Source organism: Misgurnus anguillicaudatus, chromosome 15, assembly GCF_027580225.2.
Source record: "Misgurnus anguillicaudatus chromosome 15, ASM2758022v2, whole genome shotgun sequence".
Classification (NCBI taxonomy): domain Eukaryota; kingdom Metazoa; phylum Chordata; class Actinopteri; order Cypriniformes; family Cobitidae; genus Misgurnus; species Misgurnus anguillicaudatus.
Genome location: NC_073351.2, coordinates 7,460,136 through 7,487,861, shown reverse-complemented (window position 1 = coordinate 7,487,861; position 27,726 = coordinate 7,460,136). Strand labels below are relative to the sequence as shown.

At 36.6% G+C, this 27,726-nt stretch overlaps 1 protein-coding gene across 4 annotated transcripts; it reads left to right on the top strand.

Moving 5' to 3' along the window:
• Position 1: 1 nt before the first annotated feature.
• On the top strand, positions 2 to 26,083 carry LOC129419380 (transmembrane protein 255B). 4 transcript variants are annotated; one of them, XM_055174510.2, is made up of 10 exons: positions 2 to 135; positions 1,598 to 1,740; positions 4,641 to 4,703; positions 17,251 to 17,340; positions 17,803 to 17,883; positions 19,412 to 19,497; positions 19,572 to 19,731; positions 22,400 to 22,441; positions 24,063 to 24,203; positions 24,793 to 26,083. In XM_055174510.2, exons 1-10 carry the CDS (start codon positions 78 to 80, stop codon positions 24,799 to 24,801), a joined length of 873 nt encoding a protein of 290 aa, XP_055030485.2. In that variant the 5' UTR covers positions 2 to 77; the 3' UTR covers positions 24,802 to 26,083. The 4 variants fall into 4 exon arrangements, with proteins under 4 accessions (XP_055030485.2, XP_055030481.2, XP_055030484.2 ...); XM_055174506.2 differs by having other exon boundaries at positions 24,765 to 26,083; XM_055174509.2 differs by lacking the exon at positions 4,641 to 4,703 and having other exon boundaries at positions 24,765 to 26,083.
• Positions 26,084 to 27,726: the final 1,643 nt, after the last annotated feature.

Here is a 27,726-nt window from a genome sequence, read left to right as displayed (position 1 = left end):
CATGCAGGAGTATAAAAGCAAGAGCAGTGTCGGTTACGCGCACAGTGAAATCAGTGAGTGAGCTCGTGTGGACTCAGATGCAAACACAGGAAACATTGAACCGGCACAACGCCGCTCCTGCACTCATTGTCACAAGTAAGTGTGCGAGATTTTAAACGCTGTTTAATAGATTACAACTGGACACTCTTTTATGGTAGTATTCTTATAACTTAGGCTATATGTTTACCTCTCCAGGGGTAGACAGAGGTACACCAATTTGATGCAAATAGGCTAAAGTGTAACTGTTTTACAAAATCTAAATAAACGTTTTTTTGCATAAACTAAAACCAAACGTATGATAAACCAATGTATTATGTTCATATCTGGATAACATGCATCAAAAATAAGTGTGATATAACTCATATTTCAGTGAACAACTTAAATTTCTCACAAGATAAAGTAAAAGAAAAGAGGTTTGCACATATATAATAAAAACATTATCATGTGTTATGTATTTTATATATTTTCATAATTTCTGTTTCTTCCTTACTGTTCTTTACTGTGAAGCTTCTTTGCAAAAATAAAAAAGACTTTAAAAATAAACTTTAAAAATTAAAATAACATTTGTCTTTGGCAAATAGTGCTATGAAAAAATTCATTAAAAGTTCTTCATTAAAAGGTCTTATTTTAATAGTAAACTCCTGAAAAGTCTTCAACCAGCATCTTATTGTTTTCTAGACTGACCATAAGCAGATGTGCACCAAACCCTTAAAGAGCACCTATTGTCCGATTCACGTACATATATATGCAAAATGAAATGGAAAAGTTACAAACCCCGAAGGAAACGATGACATTATCATAATTCTTCCCGCTTCTGACTTACAACCTGTAAGTTATCTCCTGTTAGCATTGCATTGTGAGCTGACGTAAGAGGTATTCAGACCAATTACAACGTACAGATGAGCTGGCCAATCAGGGACACAGCTTTTCAAATTGGTGCGTTTCAGTAAGAGAGTGAAATCTGGAGCTACAAAAATGTACGGTATGTGGAAAATAATGTGTTTTTAACCATAAACCACACAACTTATACCAAATACAGAAAATAAAGTTTTTTTTTAGCAATAAAAGAGGTTCTCTTTAAACCATCAGATTTACATTTTTATCACTGTTTCATTTGATGAAGGGATAGACATGTTTATTCAACATACATCATAATTTTCACCCAAATCATTTTTTAATTGTGTAATATTTTTAAAATACCTTTACAACATATATTTGCCTCTTGATTCTCTCCCAGAAAGTTACAAAGAGATTATCAGTTGTTAGTAATAATTCCAATTTAGCCAAACTGCCAAACAGAATAAAAGTCAGCATAAAATCTTGCATGTGGGAATGTGCAGATGAATGAGAAGTATTCCTTGTAGAAAATAAGTTTGGACTGACCATGTTAAAAAAGCAAATGTTCAGATGATGTTCAGATGTTCAGCCAGATGTTGGCAGCATGCATCTATATTAGAGGACATGCAGATACAAAATTATCTTTTTATATCTTGTTAATGTGTGTGAGTGTGTTTCAGTTTTAGCAGGCTTGTTAATCGATCTGTTCTTTCTTTCTCAGACAGTGTGCTTATAAAGAAAAGAAAAGCTCAATGGCTGGTCTCAGGGATGTTATGTCTGTCATTGGTCATTGCTGTGTTGGGAATCTACACCAGTACACGGACAGAGAGTGTCAGTGTCACAGGATACACATCAGGAATTATCGTAAGTGACATCATCATCAAGATAAAGTCAAATTATAGTGCTTAAATTTATTGTACACAGTACAAGACAAACATATTTACAGCATTGTGTTGTTTCAGTGCACAAGACTACTGATATCTGCACTAGTAAGTTTCATTTGATTTCAGAGTTAACTATAAGACATTTTTACGTACATCAGGAAGTTTCAAGGAGGGTCAATTTCCATTCATTTTAGAAATAAGAAAATAGTCCTTTGTCACGAAACAAAACCAAATTAACATAGTCAGCTCAAATGGCCAAAGTACACACAGACACCTCCAAATAAACACACTTCCAAAAATAATTTCCATGAGAAAACCTCAGAAAACCTGAAATAGCACAGGAATAACAGCTTTATCTGTAATGCACTTTAGAAATGTGGTTTCAGTAAAGTTGTTTTGGCTCTATCCAGCACCTGCCTTAAATAGCATGTCATGACCAATTGTAATAACTGTACACAAAAATACCATTATATTAACATCACTTGTTGTATATGGACCATTATTCTGGGCTGGGACTTAAAAATAACAATATTAAAATGACTTTCATTGCCAAAGAAAGTATATTTCACTAAAAAAGCAGTAAGTCAATTGAACAGCATTCTGTTGTCTTGGAAAATAAGACATTTATGTGTGGTGGGAGTTTCAAACAGATCTATATTGAGTTCAGTTGATGATAATTATTATAATAAAGACAACACTTACCATGTGAGGAACTGTACGATGAAAATAAAATGCTTATTATAACTGTATGCTGTTATTTATATTGTGTAACAAAAAATGAAATGTTTTTAGGGATCCCCATAGCGTTCCTCACATTGACTTTTCATGACCAAAACTGTCCGACCCAAACAATGTTATACATCACCAGATATAGTTTCAAGTCTTTTGAGGGTCAAAAAATAGGTCTGTGTGAGGAAAAAAAGTTTTTGTTTTGTTGTTTTCTTGTACATGACAGTTCCTCTGATCCTAACATTCTCACATTTTTTTCATCCCCTGGAGAGTCCGCCACCATTGGCTTAACTTAATAATACTTTTATTGTATACGTTACATTATTACTATGCTCGCTTTTCTATGCTTTTCCTACATCTATTAATGTAAAGCTGCTTTGAAACAATTAACAATTGTGAAAAGCGCTATATAAATAAAATTGAATTGAATTGAATTGAATATTGCGTCACAAGGTGCAAACATATTTCATGAATCACATGGGCTGCTTTTTATGTTGTTTGTTATTTTTTGTATTCTTTATTATATGTGCATTAGTACCTCAAAGATGTGCAGTAGTACCTCAAAGATATGCATTAGTATCTCAAACAATACCCATTAGTACCGGATGCACATTAGTACCTCAAAGATGCGCATTAGTATCTCAAAGATACGCATTAGTACGTCAAAGATGCGCATTAGTACCTCAAAGATGCGCATTAGTATCTCAAAGATGCACATTAGTACCTCAAAGATACGCATTAGTACCTCAAAGATACGCATTAGTACCTCAAAGATACGCATTAGTACCTCAAAGATACGCATTAGTACCTCAAAGATACGCATTAGTACCTCAAAGATACGCATTAGTACCTCAAAGATACGCATTAGTATCTCAAAGATGCGCATTAGTACCTCAAAGATACGCATTAGTACCTCAAAGATACGCATTAGTATCTCAAAGATGCGCATTAGTACCTCAAAGATACGCATTAGTATCTCAAAGATACGCATTAGTACGTCAAAGATGCGCATTAGTACGTCAAAGATGCGCATTAGTATCTCAAAGATACGCATTAGTATCTCAAAGATGCACATTAGTATCTCAAAGATACGCATTAGTATCTCAAAGATGCACATTAGTACCTCAAAGATACGCATTAGTATCTCAAAGATACGCATTAGTACGTCAAAGATGCGCATTAGTACGTCAAAGATGCGCATTAGTACCTCAAAGATGCGCATTAGTATCTCAAAGATACGCATTAGTACGTCAAAGATGCGCATTAGTACCTCAAAGATGCGCATTAGTATCTCAAAGATACGCATTAGTATCTCAAAGATGCACATTAGTATCTCAAAGATACGCATTAGTACGTCAAAGATGCGCATTAGTACCTCAAAGATGCGCATTAGTACCTCAAAGATGCACATTAATACCTCAAAGATGCGCATTAGTATCTCAAAGATACGCATTAGTATCTCAAAGATGCGCATTAGTACCTCAAAGATACGCATTAGTATCTCAAAGATACGCATTAGTACGTCAAAGATGCGCATTAGTACGTCAAAGATGCGCATTAGTACCTCAAAGATGCGCATTAGTATCTCAAAGATACGCATTAGTACGTCAAAGATGCGCATTAGTACCTCAAAGATGCGCATTAGTATCTCAAAGATACGCATTAGTATCTCAAAGATGCACATTAGTATCTCAAAGATACGCATTAGTAGATCATCAACAGCTGTCATAATCCACTTCATCTGCTTAGAAATAAAATCAAGGCTGGACACATGTTATAAACAAAGACTTATTTTCAAAACAATGTCAAATATTGTCAACGGGTTTACAGTAGGAAAACAGGATATTATCAGTATGACAGTTAAATCACATACCAAAACAATGCATTTCTCGAATGCAAAACACACGCTGCAGAAATCCAATGTACTCAACCTAACTCCCTATGTCCAGATTGATGAATAAAGTTTTTATTAGACTGTTAAAAGACTCCAGACTTTCCTGTGACTTATAGAGTTAGTTACACATAATTTCACTGTTGAAATGAATTGAATCCATGATAATAAATCCCAGTGTCGGTACCTGTATTTCGTATTTTCCCAATTAGTTTATGTTTTCACATTTATGTATTTTTTTATTTTTCCACTGATTGCAGTTGGCATTTGGATCGTTCTTGGGTATTCTTGGACTATGCCTGGAGGAAAACAGCAAAAAGCTGGTAGATATCTCCACATAAACTCTTCAGTCTTTCAACATTAACTTCAACTTCTCTCCTGTTGTCTGTTTTACTCACAGTGTTACCTTGTACTCTTGCCGTGGTCTTTTCTAGTTGTTTCACAAACACATGTACTTTCTTTCTCCCCTCTTGCTTCACTGCTGTTTTGTAAGAACATTATGATCTTAAAGAGTAGCGCAGCTAACAATAAAAAACACAACATGCTTCTGTCACACTAAAACAGATTTACTGTCATTTATATTGTACTTATGGGGCTTCATTAATAAAATGCTGCGTAGAAACCAATTTTTTTTAAGGGACACACAGTGTGCACAGCTCACATAAATTTGTGCATACACAAACATCAAAGGAAATATTATAGAGCTTTCAGTCCATTCCATGGCACTTAGATTTCTAACAACCTGAACACCCTTGCTTTCATGTAAAAACCTCCGAAATAAAAGTGATGACTAACTTTCATACAATTTGATCGGAATAATGACATGTTTGTATCATATTCACATCTGAAAGGGCATGTTTTTTTATTTGTTTTTATAAGTTTTAATAATTAACTTGTTTAATTGTGTCATTAATGCATTTTGCACAACAACTGCAAAATGAATGTAATTTAAAATCCATAAAGTATATGAACAACGAAAATGACATTAGCTATACACATAATTGATTTTAATGTTCAATAATGATTAAAAAATATTTGTATATAAAATTATTAGGAACGCATTATTTCATCAAATTTTACCTCATATATGAACATGTGTGATTGATCCGCACCCCGTGAACTCTGGCAAACTTTTGCGTTGTACCAGTGACATATTTTGAGTTAAAAAATATTAATCTCCCCCTTTAAATGTCATAATACAAAGGGAAGTAGTACAGTTATTTAGTGGACTACTTAAAAAACTAAAATATCAAATAAATATTATAAATAATTTACAGAGAATACCTGTCCCCCAATTTCATGTCACTGGTGTTACAATTTATAAAAACCACCACTTTGAAAAAAATTAACATCCTTGCCAATTCTTCCTGGGTCAAACATTCATTGTAGGCGTGGCTGTTTTAAAAAGCACATGGTGAGTGCGCACTCTCCCCTCATCTTTTAGCAATTTGATAAATAATTTGATAATTTCATGCGAGGACTTAAGATGTGTCACTGGTGTTCATTTATTTAAGTGTGGTTTGAGCTACTGTGGCCCCAATCTTAGATATGCCATTTTGTCTGCAGATTTGTCACTGGTGTTATCGTCACTGGTGTTACTGTTGCTGCTTTCATAAGTAAGCATTTTAAGGATATCATCATTCAATTTTGATCACTCAACCTCAAATCTTTCTAATGTTACAACAAAAAACACAATGGTAGAAATAGAAAAAGGTTACACAATAGAACTTTACGCATGCCTGTTTAAAGTAAATTATTACTAATCAAGACAATTTCTTAATATTACATTAACTTTTTCTGTCTTTGATCATGTATGCAAATTAAATAGTCAAAATACATTCTGGGAAGCCTGAATTGTCATCTAAAATATAGGTAACATCAGTGACAAAAAATCAGCACAAGCATTTTTTAATGTAATATAGTAAAAATATAAAAATACATTAAGCTGTTTGATTTATAATGTTAAGAGGTTAACTATTATCTGACTATAAGTTTTGGTATAAAAAAAGAATTACATTTTTAAAAAGTTGTCTGTTTAAAAAGCCACAATTTTCATAGAATGACCCATCTGCGTTGTGTTCAGCGCTTGCCGCCAGAATAAAGTAAAGCAATGTAACACGTTCAAAACACAATCAAAACGGCGAAAAGTGACAAGGATGCAGGCAGAATTGATAATATTGTGCATTTTAAACAGATTAAAAGTCAAATAATAAAATTAATGGACGCTTCTTGATTTTGAGGTTGCATGCAAAATCCATTTGGCTAAAATAAACAATGGGGCATGTTCCCCCTCAGTTTGAATGGGCATGATGCCTCTGCATGCAACACAATCTGTTTTAAATTGGATCGAAATAGGCTACTTGTAGTGCGTATTAAAGTTCAAACTAAGCAGACCACCTGCATTTTAAGACAGGGGTAGATTTGTTTCTCCATCCAAATTTTTTTTCTCTCCAGCAGTTTATTAAATGTTCCCTTATTATAATTTTACAAAGCTTTAAGTTTCCTATTTACAAGGGTTTAGTAGTCAAACACCACAATGTTCAGACCACAGCGCTGCAGGCCAATTCGCCATGCTTAATTTCTCTCTGTACTATTTAGTAGCAGAATCGCTTCCTCTTTCATTGTACCGAAGAAAACATACAGCATATGTTCTGAGTGTTTACGTGCCTGGTGTCAGTCTGTCTATGGTCAGATCCAATATAAACTACAATTGATCATCCAGTGATTTACAGTAAAACTGAATTTCAGCTTCGAGAGCCCTGATGCAGTTGATTGAATTGTTGTTTTGATGTTATTTAAAAATACATGTGAAACATATAATCTTCTCATCTGTATTTCTTCTGGTAGAACATGGCATTATAGCAAAGGGATGTGGATAAAAGCATCTCTCAAATCATTTGAATATTATTCGAAAAAAAAACTTCGTTTTGAACACTGATCTTGTCCAACGCTGCACTCTAAAAAAACAAACGGTGCTATATAGCACCAAAACTATTGATTTGAATCGTAACCATAGAAGAACCGTTTTTAGTGCCATATAGCACCGGTGAAGCACCTGTGTAGAACCATATAGGGGCCATATAGCACCACTATAGCACCACATTTGGTTCTACATAGCACTATATGGTTCTACACAGGTGCTTCACTGGTGCTTCACCGGTGCTATATGGCACTAAAAACGGTTCTTCTATGATTACGAGCAAAGAACCACTTTTGGTGCTATATAGCACCGTTTGTTTTTAGAGTGTGTCCAAATCTGCACCCATGCACACATAAGAAAAAAAAGCATCATACAATACAGCGAGGAAGAAACCAGATACTGATTGTTTCTATTTGTCCAAAACATAACGACAGCCTCAGATGGAAACAGGAGAAACATAAATTATAAGCAAAGTTGGAAAGAAAAGAACAGGACAGATGAGAAGTTACAGAGCAGATGTGAATTAAATGTATTATTGGGAAATGCTCATTGTAGAGAACAGAAACTTTTATCCCAGAGAGAGCATTTAGTTATCCAGGGAGAATTTAAGGGAAGGCTTTAGTCCACAGCTTAACCGCTGTGTTCTGTGGACAGATGTTGTTGTACAGTACTTTATGAAGGAACATTGGATAATAGTGCAGTGGATAATAAGCATGAAAAGGTTTAGTCTAGCTATATTTGTGACTGACCTAATTGCATATGCATTTTTAGGAGTTTCTCTTTCAGACGCAAAATTTATGGGAGGAGATTACAGTATTTAAATGATTCACGCAACTTGATTTACTAAAGTTAGCGTGTGTGATATTACTGGTATTTGTGCCATTAATTAAAGCATGTCTTAAATCATTTTGCGCTTGAATGACTGATGGTAGCTGATGAGAAGGCTTGGCAGAGATCAGAGAGTGCTTGGTACAAGGCAGATGATTTCCCCCCCCATGTAACAGTTTATTTGAAATGCCAGAGGAACATATTATTCAAAAATACTGTTTGCCAAGCCATTCATTTTTATTTGCTGGATCAGTCATACAAAAGTTTCAAAACTTCTTGTAAACCTTCATTTTTTTGTCCTCCAGTTCTTCTCAGTGTACTATGGCTTCATTATCTGGGATGTCTGTGGTGCTGAACTCAAGCTCATCAGGTGTTAGTAGATCACCCACACCTGCAGGAGCATCAGCTCTGCTTTTCTGTGACCCTAAGGCTAAGTTTACACGTGGGCGGCTATTTTCATAAACGGACATTTCAACCTCTCCGGTTTCAAAAATAATATCGTGCACACATGTCAGTTTTCAGAAAAGTGATAATTTACACGTACCCGTGCATATATGCCGTCAAGAGAAGCTCAAGCCCACGTAAGCCAATCATCGGCGGCGCTGGTGGTGACGTGAAATGGTTCTTCATGTTGGAGGGAGGAGCTGTTGCAGTAGGTGATCGATGACATCAAAGTACCGCGAGAGCGAGTTGAGGAATCACACGTAGAGGTCTAATTTCTAATCGCTCTCGCGGTACTTTGACATCATCCGTCTGTCGGTTCTTGCAGCACCGCATAAAGTCAAACACGTGTAAAATTGCTGACCTCCGAGCACTCGTCTCTGCTCCTCGACATAATGGAGCCGCTGTATTTGCAAATACAAACACACGAAACGAGTTTGCACGAACATAAATGTGATCATGGAAGCGTTCAGAGTAGCAGTCACATGTAAACATGGGTCGCACTTTTGACGTAGGTGCCAGCTCTGGCACGCTCTCTGTGACGTTGCCTGCTTAAACATCCGTTTGTCTCACTTTACATGCAACCGTGCAACCGAAGATTTTCAAGATCTCCACTCTGGCCGGAGTTTTTAGAAACAATCGGTTTCAGAGGCGAGTTCTCCGTTTGCGTGTAAACGAAGGGCACAAACGAAGGTAAATCTCTCAGTTTTAAAAAATAACCATGTACGTGTAAACAGGGCCTAAACTAACTTGCGCTGCTCTTAGTAGATTAGGTTGGTCATTATGGAAATTAGCTGTTGCACCTGTTTTTGTCAGGATCCTGTCGGAATCAGGTCTTAAATTATATCTAGTCTTTGTGACAGGGTTCTGGCAGTACCATGTTTCTGTGGGAAATGCGTGGTTTTAGTTTTGAATTATTCTGACCACGCATTTACTGGGTCTCGTCACTTTTTACCCGCTCCCTTACTTGTTATTGATTTCAGTTGTGTCCCTCAATAGTTCTCCCTATTTATTGTCCTTGTGTTTGATGTTCTGTGCGCGTCTTGTCGCATTCCTTGTCATGTTCCTGTGTCTTGCATCTGTGAGTATTAAGAATAATTTAGTCTATACTGTTATATGTAGTGATAAGTTTTATTGTTGGTTTATGTTTATTTTAGTGTTAGTCTAGTGTTGCGTTCATCCTGTCTTGTTGTGCCCCCTCATGGGTTTTTGTTTTCCTGTTTTGTACAATAAATTCTATTTTCATTGTCTATGTCTGCACTTGGGTTCATTCCTTGTTAAAACCTCACAGTTTTATTTAATTTTCACCTTTATAGTAAATAACCCGCAGATATTACCACTCCCATCTGCACTTTTTTGAAATTGCGCTTTTTACGTTAATTTGCCCAGTTTAGTAAATCTAGCCCTTAGATTTATAGTGTGCATTTCCAGAAACCCATTTCCTGTAATATATTTAAGGAGCCTTTACATGCAACATTTACATACATACAACAAAATAAACAAAGAAAAAGAAAAGTCTGCATTATTCACATAATTCTTGAAACCTAATAGGTTTGAACAGAATTTGTAAGGAATAATTGACGACGGGCCATTGAATCATAAGAAAATAATGCACACCTAAGGTGCACTGCAGTTACACCGTGGGTGTGCCTTATTTACAAATAATTCAAAGGACCAGAGTCAATTATTCCGCTTATACCACAGTTAACACAAACATTGTTCTGGTGCCTATTTTTAAGACATTTGACAAGTTAGGTGTGCGGTTATCAGAAATTAATGCATACCCAAGGAACATTTCTCAGCCAATCAGAATACAGCATTCAACAGACCCGTGGTATAAGTTATAATAAAACGTCCTTCTGCAGGGAACACAATATTTAAAGAGCACCCATTGTCCGATTCACAATTTTACATTTCTTTTGGGCCAAGTCCACACGGACACGGGTATATTTATAACCAGAGTTTTCCCTAAAAAAAAATCCCGTCCACACGTGCTCGGTTTAAATTAAATATTCATCTACACGATAAGGCAAAAGCACGCTATCAAGCGCTGTCAAGAGCATGCCACACCAGCAGGCGGGGATATAACCCAAATCGTGTTCCGCAATATAGTGAGATAACTGAGCATCTATCTGTATACATGTTAGAAGCTCTGTTAGCACAGTTATTATTAGCAAGATACGTCCGCCATTGCACAGAATCATCAACAAAGCAGTCCCGGCGCACAATCTTGACGTCAAACATAGTGGATAACGGCGCACACTCTGACGTCGCAAGGCAAAACCCCCGGTTTTACTCTCTACACGATACCACTGTAACCGGGGTTTCTTAAAAAGCTCACCTTGGCCAGGGTTTTCAAATATGCTCGGTTTCAGTGCCCTGATACTGCGGTGTCGTGTGGACGAACGGCTGAACCGCGTGAAAAAACAAACGGTTATAAAAATACCCATGTCCGTGTGGACTAGGCCTTGGTGTATAGATGTGTATAAATATTAGGGCCGGGACTCGATTAAAAAAATCAATCTAATTAATTAGAGGCTTTGTAATTAATAATCGAAATTAATCACATTTTAATCACATATAAATATTTGACCTGAGAACATTGAGAAGTAATTTTTTCACATGGATTTTTAGTATACCATGAATAATGACTGAATACATAAGCTTAAGCAACAAAATATTGTTTATTTTTGTTCAACCAAGTCGTTGTACTCGGAGTCGTGCTAACATCCATGCTAGCTGCTATATGTTTTGCATTTAGATGATACTCGAGGCTCGATGTGCTGCGGTGATAGAATTCCTTGTTGCATAGCCATGCTCGTATCAACGCTTCCATCCGTTCGTTTTTTATAAAAAAATTTCCCATCCACGGGGCCAACCAAAGCGATCTCATCAGCTTCTTCGTTCATGTTCACTGTGGTTTGTTGTTGTCTGAAGTCTGAAGTCATGAACGCTAGTTAGTGCTCCAGTATAATCGGTCCGCCGAAACTCATCCAATGAGAAATGTTCCGTGGTGCAAAAATAATTGCGATTAAAATGCGTTAAAAATGTTTAACGCGTTATTTTTTTAACCCTAATAAATATGCAAACCCCAAAGTAAATGATGACACGAGTTATCGTTTCCAATATAAATCTCTTTTCTTGGACTACGACAAACACACAGATTGTAGGCAACAGTTTACTTCCTGGGATTGGTGATGTCGACATTAGGGACATCAATCAGGGACACAAAGCTTTTCAAATCAAGGAGTTTCAGGTAAAGAGTGAAATCTGGAGCTACAAAAATGTACGGTATGTGGAAAATAATGTGTTTTTACACCACAAACCACGCAAACACATTGTATTATATCAAATACACAAAATAACGTCAGTCTTTAGCAATGAAATAGGTGCTCTTTAAAAATACACAAAATTGCAAAAATAGAATATATTAAAACAAATTATTAAAAGCATTATGTATTAAGTAACACATTTGCTTTTTTAGCCTGAATGTATGGCTGTTGTAAGATTAGAAATGTATTTGCTTGCCCCTAAAATACGTTTTGAAATATAATGTTGATATATCATTTTCAAATTAAAAAATATATTTCATTAGGCTTTACTTTCTACAAAATGTATTTAGCATATATTTATATATTTACTTGAAATGTTGTTTCTTTGTTTGGACAAGAAACATTATTTAATATTTTTATCTGTTACGTTTTTAATAGCATTTACGCCAACAATTGTTTATTAATCTGCTGTATATAAACTCAAATTAAAAACTTAAATGGCAGTTTTGACCAATTTATGAACTGATAAGTGCATATTGTACACAAAATATGTGAAAGATGTTTAACAAGGTAACCTGTAATGAAACTGGCTGACTTCACAATGTTTTACAACATTTTCAGGCTTAAAGACGATTACAATTATCAGAGTATGAACATGTTTGCCAAAAATTGAGATTCATGAATACAACTCGTGTTAATAGTGGCTAATAAAACGTGATATATTGGATGATCAACAATAAAACTCTTTGTCACATGCAGCAAGTTGTTTTGGAGATCTGTAATCACTAACAAATGATGGCTTGTCGAGCTGCAAATGAAAAAAAAATCCCTCTACAAAAAAAAGAAAGATTTCGATGTTGCCATAATTACAAAACTATTAGGAAACATTGCATTGTATGCTTTATTATCAATGCAACAGGTGCCAAAGTATCTGATGTGGCCCACAATGAAGTCTTATGAGATTTCTACCTTAACATCTACTTTTTCATTCATACAGTGTAGTGTTTATATTTTGTTTTAAAGTGTAATCATGTTGTTTTTTCACTCCTGTAAGTTAATGCAGTTTATGGAGTGTCTCTGCTGTGTTATCTAACCATGATAGATTATAGGTGGGGTGCTGTGGTGCAAAGGCAGTACTGCATACAGTATAAGCCACATAACATCATCCCCACAGTGAAATATGCTTTCGGGCAGACTTTCAGCAGCAGGGCTGATAAGAAAATGAAAAGGATAACCTGATGGAGGGACGATAGTTACTCAAAGCAAACAGCCAGAGCAATCCTTAATATCCTTTAATATCTCACCCGGTAGATATTGTGTTAGTCTACCGTATATAGTAAATGTGCACATCTTTCAGTGGGCAGGACTGCTTTAAAGTTTTTCACACATTAGCACGATACCGAAACATGGATGAATGAGAATATACAGATATACAAACATGCTTGCCATTAAATGACGTTTATTTAACTAAGTTCAGAAAATGGTCATGTAATGTAACCAATCAGTGCAAAGTGGTCTCTCTATATATCCGTCCCTAACTTCTGTCCCGTGACAGTTTGTGCAACAGTTTGTGCAACATCCCTCCTCCACCCCGCTCTCCCCTCGGACAGCACGCCAAATATGCTTTATTTCATATTTTATTACATGTTAATGCAAACCCTTGAAACTAAAAGTGCCATTTTTTTTATTAAAAAGATTGTAATCGTGCAGTGTCTTTCTGTGTAAACGCCGGGATCATAATAATTCAGATTTACACTTCTTCTTTATATCACACACCCCTGGTTGCTTCCCAACTAGTACGAATAGGTTAATAATATGTTTATATGACTGTTACACTGTAAAAAGTGAAAAGTTGGATAAAATTACTTCAATTTGTAAAGATTTTTATTCAACTTAAACTTTCACTTATAGTTTCACTTTAGATAAAAGTTGAATAAGTTGTTACCAATTAAAATAACTTTTTAAGTTTTACAGTGTATATGCCTCCACCATCACACATAAATTCATTTTCTCCTCCTCCTCCATCTGTTCATTCCCTGTCTGTCTCTCTGATGGTGGTGTTCGCTTCTGGCAGCTGAGCAGAGCTCTCTCCCTGTGGATATAATATTGCACGTTTTATGTTAAAATAAGTACACCATGACATTTGCTTGAATTATTCCCGACATTTATGTGCAATTTATGGTTCATTTCAAAGCGCATCTGGCTTAATACATCTGGCATAATACTTCACAGTGTTTTTTTGGGACAAGGAGTGTATATGAGTGTGTATAAGTGTCAGGGGCGCTGTAAGGGGGGAAGATTAGGACGATTCTAAGAGCCCATGGACTTTTGGGGGCCGTCATTACTCTGGGTTTTTAGCGCCTTCTTCAATCCACGGTCTGACAGTGCGGAGTGAACTTCACAAGAGAGCAAGTTATGTGTGTATTTACTGCTATGATATCTGCATATGTGCGCTTCCTTACTATAAATGCAGTTTACATAATGTGACCCTGGAGCAGTTTTCTTTCCACTATAAAGTCTTCGCTCTGTTAGTCACAACAAAAACAAGGTGATTTACATTCCCTGTTTTGTGTTATAATTCTGACGCAACGTCAGCATTATAAGCTGTTTTAATTAACATAGCCTGTAGTATAAGATAATTAACATAAGCTAGAAACGCTAGCGGTTAAACTCCCTAATGTTTTGCAACGCAATATGCCAAGGAAGGATTTTTATGCCGTCGAGAATCGAGTTGATTTTGACAGAAATGCAACGAAGGTTAAACCTTGCAACAGCTTTAAGTTGGTTGGTTTGCTTTTCATGTATGTTATAAGACTTTCTACCCACACACCTATCTATTCATTTTTGGTTTGGGAGGAGCCTAAAATTTCAGGCCTGTCAATCATCATGGGGGTATATAAGGTTTATGCGCGCTGAGGGCCTTGCGGTTTTTGCCGCCGGCCGCAGCACGCGTCTTTGAAGGAACGCTGAGAGTGGAGAAGCGCCCGACGTCGTTCGTGTCTTTCCATTGTCCAATCGAATGAGGGGAGAGGCGGGCCTTACGTTGTGGTGAGGGAAGTTTACAGTTGCTTTGAAGAACCGGACTCCACTCGCTCACTCTCTCCTGCGTGTTTGTGCACCTCTCACCCTCAAACAAGGTCAGAGCAAGCGTCATCTTTTTAAAGTTTCTGCTAATATGACAATTAACAGCAAAAGAGCGCTCACGCTTCAATATTTGATTGACAAGACAGCTGACTCGGTGGTTGCCTAGCAGTAGAAAGCCGCGTCGCACTGCTCTTTTTTTTAAAGAGAGGCTTCTGATACTGTTGTCTTTTTCTAGTTTGTTTCACTAAACTGCATCTCCGCTATTTTAAGCAGTACTTGACATGTACTCAAGGACTTTTTTAACTCCTCAAAAAGAATGGAGTAGCCTAATGGGGACAGCCTTAAATTCAATGTAGAGATATGCAGTATAGTCCTAATACGCTTTTAAATTGTCATTAAAAATGTAACTGTATTTTTTAGTAAGTAGATCTTGTCGGCTTTATCATTTTAAAAGTAGATCACCACACAAAAAAGTCTGGACACCCCTGATGTAGAATCATTTAAGATTACAGCTGTGTTCTCGAGTTCACTGTTTCAATGATCTGTCTTTAATTTTGCTTTACTGAAACTGCTGGTGTGTCAAACCTGTTATTCACCTTATAAATAATGCTAATAATTATAATACAAGCTTTGGTCTTATTTGAGGCAGGTCAATTTCTAAAAAAGATGCATTGTTGTTGTTTGCCATTTTTAAATGTTAAAATTTTTTGTTTTTTTGTGTAACAGCTCATGTATAGTATGTCACTAAGGGGTTGTGCACACCAAAACTTTTAAACGCGGCTGAAAGCGGCTGGAGGACACCCAATGCTTTTTAGCTGTGATACTTGAGCTGTGAGCCGGTTGGTTGTTGTGATACTTGTCCCGCCCCTCCTACACTGTGATTGCACGGCGGTGTGAAAACTGACATTGACAAGTGGAGGTTTTCACCCAAAGTTGAATCTCTTTCAACTCTCGATGCTCAGCGCAGAGCGCAGAAAAACCCCAGAGAGCCGGCTGATTTGAAAAACGGCGAGTTTCTATTGGAATCAACTGAAAACATGCGCCGGCCATGGTCGTGACTGCCTGTGAAAACTAGACTAAAGTCTCAAAATCTTATTGTGAGATTAAAAGCATCACAGTTTGATTTCAAGCATTAATTTCTAATGAATTTTCAATTTATTTCAAATTAAGCTGTACGGTTAATACAACAATAACAAAAAAATTCTGATTTCATTGGGTCCTAAAGGGACAAACCCAGAGTTGTAATTTTACCTATGTTGGTTCATTTTAACCAAAATGCTGGGTTGGGGTCAAATATGTACATTTTCTGGGTTCATTTAACCCATTGGTTCTCAAACCTTTGAAAAAAACTTTTTGTGTATGGCGTGTCCCCCCAAAAACAATTCATGACATAAAACAACTTTAAACTTAGAATTTGAATTAAACAAAACATATTAAATGATGCAATGTAGTTGGTTATTGTACTTATTTTACCCTCAATTATTACAATTATTTTACCCCCCCACACACACACATCTTGTGCACTGTTTGTCCCTTTGAGTTGAAAGACTTTTTAGTATACATTTGTGCTTGTTGGCCAACCCTATATCACGAAATTACGTGACTATATCACGTATGGACCAACGTGAAAATGTCAAGTTTTGCCGCGTTTGAGCGTGAGCATGTCACGCTTTTCTGTTTGTGTTGGTTACTCAACTTTTTTGTCCTATTTTCAAACCATTGTCGCTTCGGTTTAGGGTTAGATTTGGTGCTTGCGTTATATGTCACTTTAAGTATTTGTCACTTTAAGTATTGGTTTATAAAAAAAAAGATACAAGACTTATTCTTTTATATTTTCTAAACTTTAACCAATTGTCGCCTGACGTTGGAATTAGAGTTGGGTTTTGGTAGGGATGTCATTTTATGTAAATCTAACCCTAAACCGAAGCGACAATGTAAGAAATTAGGACAAAAAAGTTGAGTAACCAATACGTGACACTGACAGTGACACAAACAGAAAAGCGTGACATCACGCTCAAACGCGGCAAAACGTGACATTTTCACGTTGGTCCATACGTGATATATTCACGTAATTTCGTGATATTGGGTTGCGTTGGCACAAGTGAAGACATAAATATAATTGAGATATATGAAGAGCTCAGATGCAAAACCTTGTAAGTGTGTCTGACATGTTTTATTGTAAATGTGCATTCACTGTTAATGGATTTTGCCATCAAACCAGTATTTCTGAATTCGTTCAATATCATTACATTATTTTTGACTCTTTTTCATCTGAGCTCATCGCATGAATAGAATAAATAAAATTTTATCTTCTTTTCTGTCCAGCTTGTTGCAGCCATTGTGTTCCTGAGTTTTGGTATCATTTCTAGCTTCCTGTGTCTTGTAGTAGATGGTGTTTTCATCCTACTGAACATTGTGAGTATATCACAACTGCTCTGTGTTTTTTGTGACTCTCCTGCAATGGCAAACATCACATTTTCCAAAAGAAATCTGTATGTACAGTATACGCAAAAACCCATAAATGTATTATACTGGCAAAAGCGCAGAATGAACAAAGGAATTTGCAAAGCAAATAAACAAAATCAGCTATAAATAGCCTTTTGCCCAACCCTGATTATTTTTTGTTTTAATTCAGGCTTTTCAAATGTAATCAATACAGTTATGTCGATTTACAGTTTGATAAAATGTGGGTGCGGTGCACAATCCGGGATACCTGCAGATCTGTCTGCGCATGCGAAGTGATGATTTATGAAACTGCACAATCTGTTCCACGCTGTGCAGATGGGAAAATATGAATTTTATGTTCCTTTTCGTCTTCTGTAAACACCATTGAAGGGATAATTTGTAAATGTTTCTTTCTTTTCTTGTCCCTATCAGGACATGCGTCCAATGAAGGCAGGAAGATGTCAGTTTTACGCCAGTGGAAACAGTTACATCTATGAGAATTACTATGCAACAGTGAGTCAAGTGCTTCACATTTCTTTGTGAAGTACGTCTGAATACAGCCTTATTTCAATAGTTTAAACTCACTTGCTTTATTTACTAAACCCATAGTCAAACCAACACTTCTTTATTCATTTGCATGTGATCATATTCTCTTGTTTACAAAGGATTTATTTTGTTGCATAATTTTTAGGAGACTTTAAAAGAGTTGCTCACATTCACAAAATACACACAAGACACTCCCTTACAGTAAACTCTGATTACACATGAGATTATACAGGTGTCTGGCAAACGCGAGCGTCTCTTTTATCCTTTAGACGCGTCTGCAGCAGCAGGCACTTATTTTGACAAGACACGTGATGCACACAGGTTCACTCAACGTTCCGAACATATATTTGGAAATTACGAACCACACACATGACACGCTACATACATGAAGTGACAAACATGAAGTCACCGGCCACCACTGTATAAAAGTAGTTTTAAATTTGTAGTGCAGATAAACGCTACAACTCCCATCATTGCAGGCTCCTTCACAGCGTCAGCAAGCTACGTCTCTTTGTTTTACGACCTCTAGTGGCGAAAATGACATATTTTGCCTTGCCTTTTAAAGGACAAGTTCGGTATTTTACACTTAAAGCCCTGTTTTCAGATTGTTTATGATGAAATAGAACGGTTTTGACTGAAATTTCGACATATGCGGCTGCCCCGAGAATTTTCGGGTGTTTGTTATTTCACCTCCCACCTCCACAATGGGTCCACAGGTGCACTGAAACAATCCTTCCTAAAATGCATTAAACTTTTGTTTACAAAGACGGGAAACTCATCGAGTGGTCAGGGGTGTTCACTGATATGCTCACACAAAAATCACTGCAAAAGATGCTTTCCAACAGGTGTTTTAGCATTCGTTGTAAACTTGTGGACCTATTTTTCCAAACGCCTCACACCCGTACATTCTTCCCCTGAGAACTTGAATAATAGACACTCCAGCCCAGTTGGTGGCGATAATCCGCCATTGCCAATTGCAAGAATACAAACAAAGTTCCCGACGGCGGAGTAATACCGTCCTCACAGCACATCTAATACAAGTCAATGGAGTTGGATAAAAAGTACGATAAAACCTGTTGGAAAGCATCGTCTGCAGCGATTTTTGTGTGAGCATATCAGTGAACACCCCTGACCACTTGGTGAGTTTCACGTCTTTGTAAACCAAAGTTTAATGCATTTTAGGAAGGATTGTTCCAGTGCACCTATAAACACATTGTAGAGGTGGCGGGTGATACAACAAATACCCGAAAATTCTCCGGGCAGCCGCATATGTCGAAATTTCAAGTGTTATTTCATGACGCAGCGTCTCGTCCCTTATCTAAGGGAACCGAGGTTACAGTCATAACCAAGATGATCTTATTATAATAATACCAAACCTTAATCTGCAATATCCAAGCATGGCACTGCCATTTAGTGCAGAGAGAAAGAGAGAGAAAATATTTGACATCACAACTAAGTTTCAATTTTAACGATCATTGATATGTCTGTTTTGTAGGTTCCTTGTCAGGGACTAACAGAGACCTGCAGTATGAATGTCCGTAGTGGGACATGTTACTGTTGTGACTTGTACGATTGTGCAAAGTAAGTAATACACCAATACTGTACACATAAAGTTACATTATGCAGTCACAACAAAACTTGGTCTTCTTTTCCAGTGGAGGATATCTGAACAATTACTATGAGTTTGTTGGTGTGCAGAGCTGTCAGGACGTCCTGTCTCTGTATGTTCTCCTCTGGGTCCTGACTACCCTCAATCTGTTGGCCTTTGTGTCTGGAATCCTGACCACTGCTGTGTTGGGTAGTGTTAAAGACATGGTGAGTCTATCAGTGAATCAGTCAGAAAAGTCAAGCCTTTGACATTTTAATTCTGTACAAATAGCCTATAAATCATTTCTTATACCATGTTGAAAAGTCCCCTTTTTGGGTGTGCAGGAAAAGCTGTTTATGTGTGTGTCTCTTTAAATGCAAATGAGCTGTTTCTCCCTCCCCGTTAACTGTTTTCTATACCGAAACATCCACAGGGCCCTATTTTAACGATCTAAGCGCATTGTCTAAAGCGCACTGCGGACGGTCTAAATGGGCGTGTCTGATGCCACTTTTGCTAATTTAACGACGGGAAAAATGGTTTGTGCGCCGAACGCATGGTCCAAAAGGGTTGTACCCATTCTAGTAATGAGTAATGGGTGTGTTTTGGGCGTAACGTGTAATAAACCAATGAGAGTCTTATCTCTCATCCACTTTAAAAAGCCAGTTGCGCTGGCGCTATGTCTAATCCCTATTTACATGACGGACTTTGTAAACTGAAAAACTAAGCGGAGGAAGAAAACCCCCAGTTTAAGAATAATGTTAAAAAAAGTGTTTTCATTTTTATTGAAAATTTTAATTTTTTTGGGTTAACACTTTTAAAAGCCGTTTTCTTTCAGTCAGAGAAGTAAAAATAGCAGGCTTTTAATTGCTGTAAATGTATTGATAACCTAAATAATCATTGTAATCTCATAAAATAATTTGCAAATATGCAAGAAAAGGTTTGTACTTAAAAATACAAACAAGAGATAAAGAATTTACTAACGTGCGGAGAGCCGAAGCATTTCAGAACTGGGACAGCGCCATATGGGATTTTTTAAAACCATTACTTAAAATCTTTCTCATCTCACCATATCCACAGGTACAGAGTCATCATATACAATAAATCTGTGGGGTAGCATTTAAAAAACATTTAAAAATAGAGGCATTTAAAGCAAAGCATTTATTTACTTACCAGGCTACAGGTGAAGCAGCTCTTTACGCCTTCTAACGTCTCATAATTAGTCCTCATTTATGTCCAAGAGACTCAATAATAATCTTTTACATTCAATCTTTTAATCTTTTAATATAACCCTGGTCCCGTTTATATAGCGCATATTTACGCGCTCTTTAAATAACAAAAAACATATTGCGCCATTGACTTTAGACTTTTGACTAGGTTTTTGTTGGTCAATGGTGTAGTCTATTTTAGTTGCCTCAAAATAGCAACGCGCCAACAATGCGCCTGAACACACCTCGTTTTTAGATCAGAACGCCCATGGGCGCAAACATGGTCACAAATGCATTTGCTATTTAAACAACGTGGCACTAAACGTGAAAATGATAATTGCGCTGGGTCGAAACTAGCAAAAGACACTTGCGTCGCGCTTTGCGTTGCATTGTGCTGGGTGTAAGATAGAGCCCACAGTTTTTAAGATGATGATCATTTTACTTTGTTGTAAATACATAATTCATCACCGCAGGTTTATTAAAGAAGATTTAAAATAGAAAAGATGACCTAACTGTGGTCTTTGGACAGTTGTGGGCGGGGCCTGTGCAAAGTGACGTCAGTTTGCAAATAAACGCCAACAGCTTGTCCCATGAGACTGTTAATTTTACAGTGATTAAAAATTATTTTATCATTACAGGATGGTTGTGTTCACACTCAGGTGGCAAACAATTGTGTTCAAACAACATACAAAAGTGAATTTCTCAATAGTTGACCTTTAAGATAGGTTGATAAGTGTACCTTCTAGTTATTGAATTTTCATTTCAGCAATGGGACTAAAAATGAGAAATAATTTTTTAATAATCCAAAACCAAACAATTAATAACAAAAGTTTCAGATTTGTATTTGTTGTATGAAAACTTGAGTGTGGTAATTGTTTTGACTTAAAGAAATATGTCTAATTAAAATGACTCTGTAAGTCATTTAAATAAATTCAATGCAAGGTGTGGATCAAATTTCAAACAATGCCATTAAAAGTATGTTTGTATAAATTTAGACTTTTTACTATTTTTTTTTACTAATTTACATGCTTATTACTCATTTATTTGGTGCTTTAGAAAGTTATGGGCTTTCTTAACTGTTTCTATCTCTTGATTTCAAAGAAAACTTTAACTATTGTGGTATTATAACAAGCTAACAAATAATAATAACTAATATTCAGTGTTTGCCAGTGAGGAGTAAGATAAAATGATCCATTTGTATTTATTTGTTTGTGTGTTTGTACACTGTTAACAAATTCCGTAGAAATTACAGTGTTATTGCAGCTGGGTTGCCGGTAATTTACTGTAGATTTAAATTTATGTTATTTACTGAAAAGAGTTTGTTCAAAGTTAAATAAATTTTAAATATTAACAAGTCTTCATCTTTACAGAATAAAACTATACAATAACAGCCTCATGCAAAGCATTCTGTGAACCAGAAATCATCATCAACCTTTTTCTGTTTTTTACTTCAGATTTTGTTTCCCAGAACGTTTTGCTCGATGCTGTTTTTTAGTTTTACTCTGTAAAGACAAAGACTTATAAATGTTTCATGTTCATGTAACTTTGAACAAAATGTTGCCAGTAAATAACATAAATTTAAATCTACGGTAAGTTACCGGCAACCCAGCTGCAATTTCTACTGATTTTTTTTACAGTGTATAGTTGTTTGTTTATCCTTTTTTACCCAGATGAACATCTTTTTCTCCAGGGTGTCCCGGCATTCAATACACAACATGCAAAGCATTCAAAAGTAAATATGTCATACAGTAGTATAAAATAACTTAAAGGGCACCTATTATGCTCATTTTTACAAGATGTTATATCTTAAGGTGTGCCTCAGGTGTGCCCAGAATGTGTCTGTAAAGTTTTAGCTCAAAACACCACAGATCATATGTTATAGCATGTCCAAAACGACCCTATTTGCTGTTTTGTGTGTGTACCTTTAAATGCAAATGAGCTACAGCTCCTCACTCCCTTACTAACAGACAGTGAGCACTTTCTGCTAAAATAGATCTGATTTCTGTGAATACAGTCTGAGACAATTACAGTTTAGATATAGGAGACAACGTACAACTCGCTGAGGGCAGAAACTATGGTAATGCACGTTTGTCAGTCAGTGGTCATGGGCGGGGCTTTGTTTGGGTGACATCACATTAACAAGAGAATCAAAACGGCATGTCTAATGAGACTGCTATGGTTTGATTGGGTTTAAAAAAAGAAAAGGGTGGATTTTTTATTGTAGGGTTGTTGTGTTCACTCACTGCCAATACACATTTATGTCCAAACCTTGTAAAAGTTGATTTTGCATAATAGTTGCCTTTTAAAACAGCATGGTTTGCATATTATGAACTGTAGCAAATTTAAAAAATATATTTAAAATTGGATTACTTCTTCATAAACCTTTTTGCATTTTGTGTCTTTAAAAACCTCCTGTGTGGGAGCCAAATAAAATATGAATTGTGAAACAGATTCATGAATAAACATTCCTGTCAGGAAGTGAATCTTGGCTCTCCGTGCCAATGTTTGGCTTTGTGACACATTTCTGTAAAGGATTTCCCTGTGTATGAGTATGTGTCTGTTCGTGTTGCTTTTGACACAAGGAAACATTAAAGTTTCTCCTGCTACATAGAAACCTCAGAGCATGATTCTGTCATCACCATCTTTAACTATAGGAATGGTTTTATCAGTAGTGTTTGTATTTTCTCCACCAATGATAGTGCAAACAGCTCAAGAGCACGGCTCAAGCATGAAAGAGCAAATTTCTTTGTTCAATTTCAAAAGTAATTCATCTTGACAACTCAAATTGTGAGGATTGTGCTACTGCATTTACTTTGATCTTATACAAGATTGTTTTCATTATATTCTTATGACACATATATAATTTTATTGATCGCAGTTCATCATGGATGTTATTAAATGGGTCACAGCATGATCTGACTTCTTCCATGTTTAAGTGCTCCAATTGGGTCCCCAGTGAAAAATAACAACCCAGTAACAAGTTTTGGTAAGCCATTCTGTGCAAGCATGTAAAAAATTAGGCCGTTCAGATTTCGCCTGGTTTGTGATGAAGGTATCAAGGCCAATTACAATAATGCCGCCCCTTAATCTGCACTAACCAATCACTACACTGCCATTTTATGCAGAGAGAAAGCGATAGAGAAAAAATAATTGACAGCCGTTTGAGCTGACAGCACAATAATGCGACTTAATAAAAATGGGGGCTCGTCCAGGATATGAACCCGGCACCTCTCGCACCCAAAGTTGGAATCATATGTCAAGGAGAAATACAAAAACATGTTTGCTGCTTATGTGTATGATCATTGCATAGGCTGTGATGGGTAGCTCACTATTTTAATATCCTCATGTTTTAGCAAAGAAGTCTGGGTGTCTGTCCCGATGTGCCCCAGTGGGGTGGTTCATCTTTATCATCATTTGAACGAGGCAACTGTTCCTCACCCACTGCACCTCTGCTAATGAACCCCAGTTCAAACAGTGGACAGCAGCTTTACCCGGTCAGTACATTGTGTTTGACCACATGGATTCTGCTCACTTTTATGATCTTTTATGGTGTTATGCAGACAGGCCACTGAAATTAACTGTGAGACTCCCTATCAATTCCTCTGGTAATGTGGTGTGAACTGAACAATCCCTGTCCAAAATCCCACAGCATTCCCTTATAAAAGCCTGCCTAAGTACACTGATCCTTGGTCTTATCTGGATCACACCCCTGCCCTGCTGAGAGTTCCTGCCAGAATTCTGACCCATCCCAGATCCCTCAGCAACATCGCCCCTGATGAGTGTTCTTCGGTTTATATTGGAAGATTACCATAAATATATCAAACACACCTCTTAAACATCTGAAATTAGGCTCGCCCATGATGAAAATGACAAAATATGTATATTTTTTACATGGTTCTTTGGAATACTTGATACTGATTGGTCAAACATTTTGTGGTCTTCTGTCAATCAGTTCTTTCTCACATAATAATAGTACATTTAAATTTAATATCTATTCATTTGGCAATTTATGTGTATGAGTTTTTTGCTTTAAATGCTCATGTTTTAACCTGCAGACGGCTTTACTCAGTGTTTCACCTGCAGCAGGAGTAGCTGATGTTTCTCAGACAGGACCTTCTGATAGATCCCACACACAATCCAACCCACCTCCCTCTGCCCCACTTTACAACCTCCTATCCTATAAGACCTCCAGCTTCGCCTAGAGAACATCTGTCTGCCAGTCTGTGCTTCAGATGCAAACCATACCTACAGAAATGAGACTGGATTTTCCTTAAGGACAACATGAACTCATGACTGCTTACATGTTTCTTAATATGCACAATTTATCTGAGAAAAATCATTTTAAATTGAATTAACTTTAATGTTTTGCTGGGAAAATAACAATAGCAAATCATATCAAAGCCATGTATTAACAATCAAATCCTTAAAGGCGGAGTCCATGATGTTTGAAAGCCAATGTTGATATTTGAAATCACCTAAACAAACATGCCCCTACCCCAATAGAATCTGGACCTTCTGTTGATAGACCCGCCCCACACATACGCAATTTGATTTGATTTGATTGGCTATAAGTGTGTTTTGGTAGTCGGCCCGTCTCCTTTTCCAAAGCGTTTTTCAAACATTGTGGACCCGCCTTTAAGGATAAAGACTTCGCACTATTTGAGTTAAATATGCTGAGTTGTCTTAACTACGGAATTAAGATACGCAGTAAACTACCACTTAACAACGTTGTTAGCTTGACAGTACAGTGTGTTTAGTTAATACTTTTTAATAAAAGTCTTTTATTTGTTGTAGTTTGAGGGCTACTTGAGGTTTAAGTGCACTTTTTTCAAACAAAGGGTTGAAAACCTTAAAAAGACCTTAAAAATTCAACATAATCTACATGTTTGTATATGATATGTGAATTTGTTTCATTCCAAAAGACAAAATACTGTTTCTATGTAATGATATATTTTATATGACTTGTACTTAAAGAGATAGTTCACTCAAAAATAAAAATTCTATCATCATCTACTCATCATTTACTAACCACAGCTGATAGTATTTACTATCATAGTTGGAAAATACTATAGAAGTCATTGGGTACTGTCTGCTTACCATCAATGATACCATTAATATCATCTTTAACAGAAGAAATACATTCATACAGGTTTACGTGAGGGTGAGTAAACGATGACATGATTTTCCCTTTTTGGTGAACTATCCCTTTAAAAGAGAATTTGTATATTTTTATTTGAATTATATTTACTGTATGTATTTTTGTTGACGTTGGGGCAGTTGTCCTGTAAGTTTTATATTTTACAGAAATGACTTTATTACAAAGGTAATTTACTTGAGATAATAAACAAATATATATTTGTGTTTAATCTTAAAACAGGAAGTATCACAGTAACACAATTTGAAACACAATTTTCAAAACTATATTATGCTCATTGAAATGCCACGGAAGTGACCTCAAAGAACGCATATTGACCACCTTATTTACGTCAGCCTTAGGTTAAAAGCAGCAAAGAACTAAAATTAAACTTCAAAGGGTCATCAGTTACCCTCATGTTGTTCCATACTCATACTATTGGTTACTTGATACACACAAAAAAAGATGGTTACACTGAAAAAAATGATTAATTCAATACTAATTTTTTTTAAGGTAAGTGGTCGCAATCAATTTATTTAAGCTACATTTAAACAAAACTTTTTTGTTTGGTTTTGTTTTTCTAATTTTTTTATGTTATTTTTTTAAATGTACATTGTAAAAAAATTCTGTAGAAATTACAGTATTACTGGGTACTGGTTGCCAGTAACTTGCTGTACTGTAGATTTTACATTTTTGTTATTTACTGGCAACAGTTTGTTCAAAGTTAAATGAACATTAAACATTTTCAGTCTTTATCTTCTACAGTAAGTTACTGACAACCAGCTGCATAATTATAGCAAATTTTTTACAGTGTAGCTTAAAGGTCCACGGTGTTGTTTTTAGCGGCATCGAGTGGTGAGCTTGTGAATTGCAACCAACGGCTCAGCCTCACCCCTCCCATTTGAAACGCATAGAGAAGCTACGGTAGCCACCACAGGACAAACACGTCATTGTTACAAAACACGCTTTGTAGAGTAGTTTGTCCATTTAGGGCAGGGGCGTAGCCACGAGGGGGCCTCATATTTCCAATTGCTTAAAATATATTAAGAAAATGTTGATTTCTTAGTCTGATTGATAGATTGACAAATCAAAATGCTGCGCTGTAAAATGCAGCTATTTTCAAACTTGATTGGATTAGCTCATGTCACGCGTTGTTGTGCGTAACTTACGCTGTCATCTTTATATGAGAGTTCATTAATATTCGGTGACAATGTGCCATCTACATCATATATATAGTTGAATTGCCCCCTCGTTTTAGGATAGGACCCCCCAAAAATAGCTCAACTGCCTGGAAGTTTTTGAGCCCGCAAAGCATGACTTCAAAACCACGACTCGGAACTGGGAGTACGCGTTCCAGGCAACCTGTAACCCATGTCTTTCCAACCTTCTACCCGTGAAAGTGCACTGGAACCGCAGTCAAACCTGTGACTTCCCACCCGTGAACTCGTAATACTCTCAGTTCCGAGTCATGGTTTTGGAGTCGTGATTTACGGGTTACAGGTTAAGACCTTAATTAGCTGCATCTGGTGAGTTTGATTAGGGTTGAAGCTAAACTCTGCACCAGCCCTCCAGGAACGAGTCTGGGCACCCCTGGCAATGCGGTCATTTAGAAACCACTAGCATTTAATATTGTTCTGTCAAGTCATTAAAGCTTAGGCTCAAATAGCACACAATTACCCACAGTTAAAAACACTAAGAGGCTGTTTACACTTGGCATTAACATGCGTTTTCATCATTGCGATCACAAGTGGACGACGTTAATGCCAGGTGTAAACGGTGTTCAAAAAGTTTTGAGCTCGTCCACTTTCAACCACTTTCAACCACATTCAGAGGTAGTCTCTACTTGTCAGATTGTTTAGCATTTGCATGGTGGCTTGCACATT